Here is a 12918-nt window from a genome sequence, read left to right on the forward strand (position 1 = left end):
TCGTTTTACTGTGGCTATAGATACTTTGTACCCGTTTCCTCCATCATCTTCACAAGGTCCTTTGCTGTTCTGGAATTGATTTGCACCAAAGTACATTCATCTCTAGGAGACAGAACGCATCTCCTTCCTGAGCGGTATGATGGCTGCCTGGTCCCATGGTGTTTATACTTGCGTACTATTTATTGTCTGTACAGATGAATGTGGTACCTTCAGGCATTTGGAAATTGCTTCCAAGGATGAACCAGACTTGTGGAGGTCTACAATTTGTTTTCTGAGGTCTTGGCTGATTTTTTTTCCCCCCATGATGTCAAGAAAAGAGGAACTGAGTTTGAAGGTAGGCCTTGAAATACATCCACAGGTACACCTCCAATTGACTCAAATTATGTCAATTAGCCTATCAGAAGATTCTAAACCATGACATCATTTTCTGGAATTTTCCAAGCCATTTAAAATGCACAGTCAAGTCAGTGTATGTAAACTTCTGACCCACTGGAATTGTGAGAGTGAAATAATCTGTCTAAACAATTGTTGGAAAAATTACACATCATCCACAAAGTAGATGTCTTAACAGACTTGCCAAAACTATAGTTTGTTAACAAGAAATTTGTGGAGTGGTTGAAAAACGAGTTGTAATGACTCCAACCTAAGTGCATGTAAACTTCCGACTTCAACTGTATGTTCAAATCTTTCCAAAGTTTGAGTCAAGCCAAAAACACATACATCAATCAATTCAATAGGCCTCGAAGTGTGTTAATAAAACATTACATTAGTCCTATGTTATCACATAGGACTCGAGCAACAGGCTAGAGACTTGCCCTCACAAAAAGCTAATACGTTTTTATTCAGCTAAAATATTATACTCTGAATAATACTTGAGCTGAAATAAAGTAACAATTTCTTATTTCTCACAAGCAGTGCGCACACATACGCAACAAGGCATGATGGTTGTCACCTTTGCGAGGGCGCGCACGCGCACACACACACACACACACACCTGCCATTCAAGCCACTTCACCCAAAGACATTATTACTAACGTTTAATGGGTAAATTACCATTTTGTCGTCGCCTCCTTCCCGTTGTTCTTTATTCCCCGGTTCCACCGCCTCGCCTGCCACACTCTTTTCTTCCTTCCCTTCTGTGTTTAGAGTGACGAAGTCTGAAGTGTTTTGGTTGTTGAAATATTCGTAATATTGGTGCACTTCTTCTAAACAGATATCTATACCTTCTCCCTCTGACAAGGTTTCGGAGCCTGAAGAGGACTGGCTCCCGCTGTCGCTTCCAAAAGTCTCCAAGTGTTGCGCTTCCATAATGTCAGAGTCCACTAACACCCATCACGCCAGTTTAGGTCGATCAATATAAATCACCGCGTATTATTGGTTAAAACGTTAACCCAGAGTAATGTCTACCTGTACACCGTTTAAGTCATATTGCGGTTTGAATGCACCGTGTTGCACGAAGACCGTTGAAAAGTTCCATTCGGTGGAAGTTCCAAGGCTACAACACGGACACAACCGTTTCATCCTTGGCTGCGTGAAATGCTGTTTGTAGCGCCTGGAGTTGGTTTCATTTCATAACTCTGCCGACCAAAAGATCCGCTGTGCGCCGTTAATCTTGTAGTATGAATTCTAACAGACAGACTGACATGCACCAGTGGGGTGTATTAATGGTTTCCCCCGAAAAAAGACAAATAAAAAAATACTAAATAATGAATATTTCGTCTCTCTGTGTCATCATTTCCCTTCAATTCGCAAGAGGCAGACTGTATCTCACATGAGAAAACACCCAAGCGAGCGAAACAACGCCCCTCTGTCTCTGGACGTATAGGCCATCTATCTGATGCTGTCTGGTCCAAACGAGTATGACATTGTTGCTGCCCGTAGCATTGAAAGCAAGGGAAGCCAGCGAGCATTTGGCCTCCCTTGATAAAACAAAGTTTACAAAATTAACCAATCAGCGTTGAGCTAAACTGGTCCTCCCCCAAAAATGCCATGGGAAGAAGCTTGCAGTCCTATCAAATCCCATTGAGAGCATACATCATTAACATAAAAACTTGAATTGTTGCATCTCATTGTCCTGTTGTCTAGCTAGCTTGCTTAAATTGGCCCTTTTGTTGTGCCCCTGGCTTGAGAGGTAGCTAGCTGTAGAAGGCTAATGTTAACTAGCTAACGTTATCCATTATTGGTAGTTTGGCTAGCAAGCAAGCATTTTAGCCAGGTAGCCTAGGACAACAAAAAATTGAAGCGTGTACTATGACGGAATGATAGACGTTTCGTCAACATGAGAGGATGGCGGCATTGGCGTTTAGTTTAGTAGGGTGAGTCAACATGGTTTTCTACTTGCACAAACAGAAATCCGAAACCATGAACAGCCACATCGTGTTTAGCTTACATTGATTGGACTAAATTGTTATTGGTATCTTTCAGTTGTCACTGTATTAGACTAAGCAGAGGTGATTTGATGATGTTGAAATGGCGCTGGAATAGTGGAGGCAGCTCCTGTTTTCTTTGCGACTTGCGGTAACTCTCTGTGGTTCTAAATCAATAGTTTAATGGTCTGTAAATGTCAGAAACATTAACTTGCTTGACCATGCTGTAGGTCATGTAACTGTTTGTTACCTGCAATATGCTTTGTGGACTCCACCAGACAGAGGTTGCTCTCCAGTTTTGTGATGAAACAAAGGTGTGGTTGAATTTATTCTGCCACTGTGTCTCTTATTGTCTCGGCGTTTAGGCCGACAGGCTATATCACAGTCGCAAGGCATATGAACGAACAGGTTATAGAGCAAACAACACAATGATCACAACACAGGTTGTAATATGGCTTTTTTATGGCGGGGGTGGGGCTTGGCTTCCCCAGTGATTTTTACCCACGCACCACTACTGACATCCACACTCATCATATTACATTGAAAATGGGGTTGCGAGAGAAACTCTGAAAGAAATGTGTGGTTAAAGTAGTCCTGTCTAGCTAGCTAGCTTACAAATGTTGCTCATATTCTAATAACACTATCTATCCAGCATATAGTTTATAATATGACTGCCTCCATATATTTGATTTAAATAATCAACTTTGCTTACCTTATTAATACATTTATAAATAACCCCTTTGTTAATCTAAGAGTGTATTCTTTTATTAAACACATTATTTCCTCTTGCATCTAGCGAGCATTTAGTTTGCAACAGCTAAGGTTTTTATGAACCTTGCTGTTTGCCACTCTGACCTCGGCAACAATGTTGCAAAATACGAATTCGATCTCCCCTTGCTATAGAGAGTTAGCAGTGTCAACGGTCAGCTAGTCATTTTTCTGATCAGGCAAAATCATGCAGCATTAATATGGATATAAATGTCAATGCAAAACAGCTAAATCAAATAAAAAGGGAGCTAGTTAGTCATTTCAGAGTTTGATTTGGCTGGGTTAAGTTCTGTTAGCTGTTGTCTGCTCAAATCCACATAACATAGGTTCTTTGCTTTCACAGGGAATGTACAGTACCAGTCAAAAGTTTGGACACACATACTCATTCAAGGGTTTTTCTTTATTTTTACTATCTTCTACATTGTAGAATAACAGTGAAGGCATCACAACTATTAAATAACACATATGGGATCATGTAGTAACCAAAAAAGTGTTGAACAAATCAAAATATTTTATATATATATTATAAAAAAACATTTGTTTTTATTCTTCAAAGTAGCCACCCTTTGCCTTGTCAGCTTTGCACATTCTTGGCATTCTCTCACCTGGAATGATTTTCCAACAGTCTTGAAGGAGATCCCACATATGCTGAGCACTTGTTGTCTGCTTATCCTTCACTCTACGGTCCAACTCATCCCTGTCACGTTTACTCCCTCTCTGGCCTCTAGGTCATCAGGCTACTGATTATCCCGCACACCTGTCACCATCGTCAAGCACACCAGCACCTTATGTCACTCACCCGGACTCCATCACCTGCCTGGATTATCTTCCCAATATCTATCACTACCCTTGGTTCTTTCCTCAGGTGTTTTTGACTCTGTTTCATGTCGATGCGTTGTTTGTGTTTCGTGTTTGTTTTGTTTATTTATTAAAACACTCACTCCCTGTACTTTCTTCCCGACTCTCATCGCACTCGTTACAATCCCAAACCATCTCAATTGGGTTGAGGTTAGGTGATTGTGGAGGTCAGGTCATCTGATGCAGCACTCCATTACTCTCCTTCTTGGTCAAATAGCACAGCCTGGAGGTGTGTTGGGTCATTGTCCTGTTGAAAAACAAATTATAGTCCCACTAAGCGCAAACCAGATGGGATTGGGGTACCTCTGCAGAATGCTGTGGTAGCCATGCTGGTTAAGTGTGCCTTGTATTCTAAATAAATCACTGACAGTGTCACCAGCAAAGCACCATCACACCTCCTCCTCCATGCTTCACGTGGCAACCACACATGCAGAGATCATCCATTCACCTACTCTGCATCTCACAAAGACACGGCGGATGGAAACTAAAATCAAACATTTGGACTCATCAGACCAAAGGACAGATTTCCACCAGTCTAATGTCCATTGCTCATGTTTCTTGGCCCAAGCAAGTCTCTCCTTATTATTGTTGTCGTTTAGTAGTGGTTTCTTTGCAGCAATTCATCCATGGCCTGATTCACGCAGTCTCCTCTGAACAGTTGATGTTGAGATGTGTCTCTTACGTGAACTCTGAAGCATTTATTTGGGCTGCAATTTCTGAGGCTGGTAACACTAATGAACTTATCCTCTGCAGCAGAGGTACCTCTGGGTCTTCCTTTCCTGTGGCGGTCCTCGTGGGAGCCAAGTTTCATCATAGCACTTGATGGTATTTTGCAACTCTGGGTCTTCCTTTCCTGTGGCAGTCCACATGAGAGCAAGTTTCATCATAGCGTCTCACCTTTATGCTAAGGGTCAAAATGCACTTTCAATGGGTTACGACTTCCAACACCACCCCAGCTATTCCTACTGAATCACTACATTGGTGGCAGGCACTAGTGGGATACCCCCCAGTCTCTCAGGCCTGTGTTGGACGTGATTTTCGTTTAGCTTGTTCGTAATCAGATATCTCTATCAATGCTGAGCTCTTTTATCACATTGTTGTTAGCTGATGTGTTTTCTTTCCCTAATGCACTGTATCATCTGTAGATGTTGACTCGCATACTGTAATGAATGACATGCCTCTTAACTACTACCACAAAAACACACACAGAGGTTAGGAGAATTGGGCACCGGAATCATTTGAAATAGTGATACACAACTGAAAAACGGGTCTGTATCATTTGAGGAAGTGAGTAATATGCGATGTCCCGGTGCTCGTTTACGCAATAATGATTTGTAATCGTTACAAAAGAATTGGGTCAACATACTGTAAAGTACCTTTTATTTTTATTTTACTAGGCCAGTCAGTTAAGAACAAATTCTTATTTTCAATGACGGGCGAGGAACAGGGGCAGAACAACAGATTTGTACCTTGTCAGCTCGGGGATTTGAACTTGCAACCTTCCGGTTACTAGTCCAACTCTCTAACCACTAGGCTACCCTGCGCCCCAGTGAGGGGTTGAATACATCTAAAACATAAATGGTCCAATATCCTGATCTTTCTAATATCTCTCAGAAATAGGAGCGATATTTCAGAACAAACTTCCTTCCAATTTGTTGGGGAGGGACTATCTGCTGTTCCATGTCGTGAATCTGTCATTCAATGCACTTGTATAGGCTAATACTGTAGCAGTAAGGCCAAAGAAAAATGTTCATCAAATATTTTTTTTTGTATTTTATTTTTTTATACTTCAAGGGGTCTTACAATTCCAAATCAAATAGCAAAATCATCATTTTTAAAACAATTCCATGTGTACAACCTTTTTAAAACAATTCCATGTGTACTTTACAGTACACATGGGGCGGCAGGGTAGCCTAGTGGTTAGAGCGTTGGACTAGTAACCGAAAGGTTGCAAGTTCAAATCCCCGAGCTGACAAGGTACAAATCTGTCGTTCTGCCCCTGAACAGGCAGTTAACCCACTGTTCCTAGGCCATCATTGAAAATAAGAATTTGTTCTTAACTGACTTGCCTATAAATAAAAATAAAAACAGACTCTATATATACAGTACATTACAATCAGGGAGGGGGGCAATGCAAATAGGTAGCCATTTGATTAGCTGTTGGCTTGGGGGTAAAAGCTGTTAAGAAGCATTTTGGACCTAGACTTGGCACTCCAGGTATCACTTGCCATGCAAGTAGCAGAGGGAACAGTCTATGACTAGAGTGACTGGAGTTTTTTCCCATTTTTAGGGCCTTCCTCTGACACCGCCTGGTATAGGAGTACTGGATAAGCTTGGCCCCAGTGATGTACTGTAGTGCCTTGCGGTCGGAGGCTGAGCAGTTGCCATAACAGGCGGTGATGCAACGAGTCAGGATGCTCTCGATGGTGCAGCTGTAGAAAGTTTTGAGGATCTGAAAACCCATGCCAAATATTTTCAGTCTCCTAACGGGGAATAGGCGTTGTCTTGCCCTCTTCACAACTGTTTTGGTGTGTTTGGACCTTGATAGATTGTTGGTGATGTGGACACCAAGGAACTTGAAGTGCTCAACCTGCTCCACTACAGCCCCATCGACCCTACAGCCCCTTCAATCATCTCCTGTGTCTTGATCACGTTGAGGGGAGAGGATGATATTCTGGCACCACACTGCCAGGTTTCTGGCCTCCCTATAGGTTGTCTCATCGTTGTCGGTGATCAGGCCTACCACTGTTGTGTCGTTGGCAAACCTTAATGAGGGTGTTGGAGTCGTGCGTTGCCTTGCAGTCATGGGTGAACAGGGAGTGTTCCCTCCCCTGGGGGTCCCCCGTGTTGAGGATCAGCATGGCATCTTTTTTTTAAATCCCTTTTAGAATAAGGCTGTAACATAACAAAATGTGGGAAAGGGTAAGGGGTCTGAATACTTTCTGAATGCACTGTATTTACCCCAGTGGTCAAAACTGGTTGGAAGATATTTTCATTGTTTTTTGACTGTCTTTTCATCCAAAAAGTATTGTGTTCACATGCTGTTTTTTGTTATTTCCTGTCAATTCATGTCCAATTAAGATCCTGCTGAGGCAAAGATCCTGCAATGGCTTGTTGTAAATGTACCTCCTTTGGTGCTTAGTAACGATCATAACAACTCAATGATATCCTTTAGATTTAGTTTTTTATTTAATCCATGTAGATATATTTATTGAATCCATACTATCGTTCACAGCATGCACTATGATCATGTTATTTTTCCATTTACCTGTGATTCCCCCCTTTCTGAGGAAGTGAAGGGAGATATGTATTTATTTGTCATATTGAATATTGTGTTATGGTGCAATGCTCAATGGCCTGCTTCTTGACATTTGTACTATCATGTTGTCCACTAGGGTGTAGTGTCAACCAAGAGAATAATGCCAAATACAGCATGAGTGATAGGGACAAGTTCTGACAGGGGTGTCAAACTCAATTCCTGGAGGACCCAGTGTCGATGGGTTTTCACTCTTACCTTCTATTGGATTGATCAATTAAGGTAATTGATTGGTTGGGATTAGGAACTCCCCTCTACTTGTTAATAGGTCTTAATTGGACATGAATTGAAAGGAAATAACAAACACCCTATGAGCACAATACTTTTTGGTTGAAAAGACAGACCATTTTGATCACTGGGGTAAATCCAGTGCATTCGGAAAGTATTCAGACCCCTTCTCTTTTTCCACATTTTGTTACACCCTATTTTAAATGTTTATTTTATTGTTTTATCCTCAATCTACACGCAATACCCCATAATGACAAAGCAAAAACAGAGTTTTAGAAATTTGCAAATGTATTTAAATAGAAAACAGAAATACCTTATTTACATAAGCATTCAGACCCTTTGCTATGAGACTTGAAATCGAGCTCAGGTGCATCCTGTTTCCATTGATCATCCTTTAGATTTTTCTGCAACTTTATTGGAGTCCACCTGTGGTAATTCCTTTGAATGGACATGATTTGGAAAGGCACACACCTGTCTATATAAGGTCCCACAGTTGACAGTGCATGTCAGAGCAAAAACCAAGCCATGAGATTTAAGAAGTTGTCCGTAGAGCTCCGAGACAGGATTGTGTCGAGGCACAGATCTGGGGAAGGGTACCAAAAAAATACGAAGCATTGAAGATCCCCAAGAACACAGTGGGCTCCATCATTCTTAAATGGAAGAAGTTTGGAACCACCGCCAGGCCAAACTGAGCAATCTGGGGAGAATGGCCTTGATTGGGAAGGTGACAAAGAACCCAATGTTCACTCTGACAGAGCTCCAGAGTTCCTCTGGAGATGGGAGAACCTTCCAGAAGGACAACCATCTCTACAGCACTCTACCAATCAGGCCTTTATGGTAGAGTGGCCAGACGAAGCCACTCCTCAGTAAAAGGCACATGACAGCCCGCTTGGAGTTTGCCAAAAGCCACCTAAAGGATTCTCCGACCATGAGAAACAAGATTCTCTGGTCTGATGAAACCTAGATTGAACTCTTTGGCCTGAATGCCAAGCGTCACGTCTGGAGGAAATCTGGCACCATCCCTACAGTGAAACATGGTGGTGGCAACATCATGCTGTGGGGATGTTTTTCAGCGGCAGGGACTGGGAGACGAGTCAGGTCCTCAGACTGTGGCGACGGTTCACCTTCAAACAGGACAACAACTCTAAGCACCCATCCAAGACAAAGGCAGGAGTGGCTTCGGGACAAGTTTCTGAATGTCCTTGAGTGGCCCAGCCAGACTCCAGACCCCAGATCGAACATCTCTGGATAAATCTGAAAACAGCTGTGCTGCAGAGAAAAATGGGAGAAACTCCCCAGATACAGGTGTGCCAAGCTTGAGGCGTCATACCCGAGAAGAATCAAGGCTGTAATCGCTGCCAAAGGTTCTTCAAAAAAGTACTGAGTAAAGGGTCTGAATACTTATGTAATTGTGATTTCATTTATTTTTATATTTATAAATATGGAAACATTTCTAAAAACTTGTTTTTACTTTGTCATTATGGGGTATTGTGTGTAGATTGATGGGGGAAAACTATTTAATCCATTTTAAAATAAAGCTGTAACTTAACAAATGTGGAAAAAGTCAAGGGGTCTGAATACTTTCCAAATGCACTGTTAATTTATTTCACAGTTTTATCTTAGTTTTCTTCTATGTAGACACATATATGAACATCTTATTTTTGCTTTGTAATTTTATGTACAAAATCCGACAATAATTAGAGTTTAGTACATTTGCTAAATAAACTGTAAGATTGAAAAATATTGTACACTATTCAGGCCTCTTTTTAGTTGTATTAATAGCCTGAGTTTTGAGTGTTGATTTTACAGTAATCTCCTAAAGATGATCAGTAAATCCTCATATGCACAACATAAGACCTCACATTTTCCTCACTCACTTTCCTCATTAGCCAGAGAAGGAAATGTATTTTGGAATCTTATTGTCTTACCATGTTCCCTCCATTTTGAATCACACATTGGGTTTATAGTTTAATTATACTCTCCCCACAATTGAAAAAAAAAAATGAAATGACTAACTAACTTATTTCATAGGTTCCATCACAGGTTCCATCATCAGAAGATATGTGAAGATTACTATGCTCTCTTAAAAGCATTGGCATTATGGTGTACACTTCAAAGTGAGCTGTTATAACTCTTCAGAAGGTTACGATATCCTGTTCTCCAAAAAAAGACCAGCAGTTTCTAACAACAACCCACTTATCTCGCTACATGATCTTTTAGTCACCCACACGTGACACTGATTTCCAGGTTGATAAGTACAGTATTTGGGTGGGGAATTTCACAAACACACACACTTTTACTAATTTAGCACAATTCAGTTTAGAAATTAGTTTAGTTTCAATGAGTAACTCAGCGAGGGTCCTCTCTTCTTGTATGCTGTATAGGGACCACCATTTTTAGACAGGGGTTCAACATGAAGACGTGTTCAAAATGAACCCTATACATTTTCATATGCCACTCAGTGATGTAGTGGTAAAACAATAGGTGGCTAAACTCCGATCGCCGGTCATGGTGAAAAAACTAACTCTTCCTATACTTTCAATGCATTCTTCTGCAAAAGGTGGGTAAAACTGTTTGGCAAAGAAAAAGCCTGCAACTACAACACTGTGAGATGTGCCTCTAAATGCAACATTCCAGATCCAACCCAAAATGAGTATATTTACATTGTTCAAAAAGGTGCTTTCGGGCAACTTCTGCCACCAATCAACAATGAACATCAGATACAGTAACAAAAATACAAAAAGCTGAATTACTGTACAATGACTTCTTTATTTCTCCCCTGTCAGCAAGTGCAGCAGTTTTGAGTTTACAATGAAGAGAGTAGAGCACACTAAACAGGGACATTTCTGTGTTACGGTTTCGGTTTTCTCAGAAACTTATCCAAGTATGTGATCTCCTTTTATATGAAACCACATTTTAGTTAGAAATGACTTACTAATGGAACGTATGATATGGAAGTGATAATATATCGGCCCTTCTCAACTGACTGGAATCAAGTCACTAGCTTGTCCTATTACTAGCTTGTTCAACCTCTCTTTTGTATCGTCTGAGATCCCTAAAGACTGGAAAGCTGCCGCGGTCATCCCCCTCTTCAAAAGGGGGAGACACTCTAGACCCAAACTGATACAGACCAATATCCATCCTGCCCTGCCTTTATAAAGTCTTCGAAAGCCAAGTTAACAAACAGATCACCGAACATTTCGAAACCCACCGTACCTTCTCTACTATGCAATCCGGTTTCCGAGCTGGTCATGGGTGGACCTCAGCCATGCTCAAGGTTCTAAACGTTATCATAACCGCCACAGCCGTCTTCATCGACCTGGCCAAGGCTTTCGACTCTGTCAATCACCGCATTCTTCTCGACAGACTCAACAGCCTTGGTTTCTCAAATGACTGCCTCACCTGGTTCACCAACTACTTCTCAGATAGAGTTCAGTGTTTCAAATCAGAGGGCCTGTTGTCCAGACCTCTGACAGTCTCTATGGGGGTGCCACAGGGTTCAATTCTTGAGCCAACTCTTTTCTCTGTATATTTCAATGATGTTGCTCTTGCTGCTGGTGATTCTCTGATCCACCTCTACGCAGACGACACCATTCTGTATACATCTGGCCTTTCTTTGGACACTGTGTTAACAAACCTCCAAACGAGCTTTAATGCCATACAACACTTCTTCTGTGTCCTCCAACTGCTCTTAAATGCAAGTAAAACTAAATGCATTCTCTTCAATCGATTGCTGCCCGCACCCTCCCACCCGACTAGCATCACTACTCTGGACGGTTCTGACCTAGAATATGTGGACAACTACAAATACCTATGTGTCTGGTTAGACTGTAAACTCACCTTCCAGACCCAGATTAAGCATCTCCAATCCAGAATTAAATCTAGAATCGGCTTCCTATTTCGCAACAAAGCCTCCTTCACTCATGCTGCCAAACATACCCTCATAAAACTGACTATCCTACCGATCCTTGACTTCGGCGATGTCATTTACAAAATATCTTCCAACACTCTACTCAGACTACATCCAGTTTGCTATCACAGTGCCATCCGTTTTGTCACCAATGCCCCATATGGCCCTCGCTACATATTCGTCACCAATCCCACTGGCTTCAGGTCATCTATAAGTCTGCTAGGTAAAGCCCCGCCTTATCTCAGCTCACTGGTCACCATAGCAACACCACCTGTAGCATGCACTCCAGCAGGTGTATTTCACTAGTCATCTCCAAAGCCAACACCTCTTTTGGCCGCCTTTCCTTCCAGTTCTCTGCTGCCAATGACTAGAACGAATTGCAAAAATCACTGAAGCTGGAGTCTTATATCTCCCTCACTAATTTTAAGCATCAGCTGTCAGAGCAGCTTACCGATCACTGTACCTGTACACAGCCCATCTGTAAATAGCCCACCCAACTACCTCATCCCCATATTGTTATTTTTTTTGCTCTTTAGCACCCCAGTATCTCTACTTGCACATCATCATCTGCACATCTATCCCTCCAGTGTTAATGCTAAATTGTAATTATTTCGCCACTGTGGCCTACTTACAGCCTTACCTCCCTAATCTTACTACATTCGCCCACACTGTATATAGATTTTTCTATTGTGTTATTGTTACGTTTGTTGAAAGATGGATTGGACCAAGGTGCAGCGTGGTAGGTGTAAATTTGTCCTTTATTTTAAATTACACCGAAAAAACAACAAAATACAAAACCGAACATAAAGTTCTGCAGTGCTAGACAGCAACTATGTAAAAACAAGATCCCACAAACTAAAGGTGGAAAAAAGACTGCCTAAGTATGATCCCCAATCAGAGACAACAATAGACAGCTCCCTCGGAACCATACCCGGCCAACAAAGAAATAGAAAACCTAGAATGCCCACCCAAATCACACTCCGACCTAACCAAATAGAGAAGTAAAAAGGCTCTCTAAGGTCAGGGCGTGACAGTTATTGACTGTACATTTTTTTTATCCCATGTGTAACTTTGTTGTTTTTGTCGCAGTGCTTCACTTTATCTTGGCCAGGTCACAGTTGTAAATGAAAACTTGTTCTCAACTGACCTACCTGGTTAAATAAAGGTGAAATCAAATTAAAATAAAAGGTTTGGGACTAATAGCTGATCCGACCAAGCAACGACCTTCGGTAGGGCATGCTCATGTTTTAGCTTCAAAATACCAGACCAATCAGCCAAAGAATGGCCACACAGAACCTGTTTAACAAAATCAAACATGCATTCTCACAGCACAAGAAACAGACAGCACTTTGAGATATCAGCCGATGTAGGAAGGGCTACATAAATACATTTGATTTGATAGTAACAAGACCTTAAAGGGAAACAAAAAATAACCCCCATGAATTACAGTGCGTGTACATAGAACAGGTCAG

The 12918-nt window shown here is 41.5% G+C and overlaps 1 protein-coding gene across 4 annotated transcripts in view; it reads right to left on the reverse strand.

Annotated features, from left to right (window-relative positions):
- The window catches only part of LOC118385489 (microtubule-associated serine/threonine-protein kinase 3-like), a 158710-nt gene extending 156834 nt beyond the window's left edge, over positions 1-1876 (reverse strand). For 3 of the 4 annotated variants that reach the window (XM_035772665.2, XM_052521470.1, XM_052521469.1), the window contains exon 1: positions 1054-1876. In XM_035772665.2, the coding sequence (XP_035628558.1) occupies positions 1054-1308 (255 nt within the window). In that variant the 5' untranslated portion in view covers positions 1309-1876. The remainder of the gene's footprint in view (positions 1-1053) is intronic. The other variant, XM_052521471.1, reaches the window with a different exon arrangement.
- Positions 1877-12918: the final 11042 nt, after the last annotated feature.

This window comes from Oncorhynchus keta, chromosome 6, assembly GCF_023373465.1.
Source record: "Oncorhynchus keta strain PuntledgeMale-10-30-2019 chromosome 6, Oket_V2, whole genome shotgun sequence".
Classification (NCBI taxonomy): Eukaryota; Metazoa; Chordata; class Actinopteri; order Salmoniformes; family Salmonidae; genus Oncorhynchus; species Oncorhynchus keta.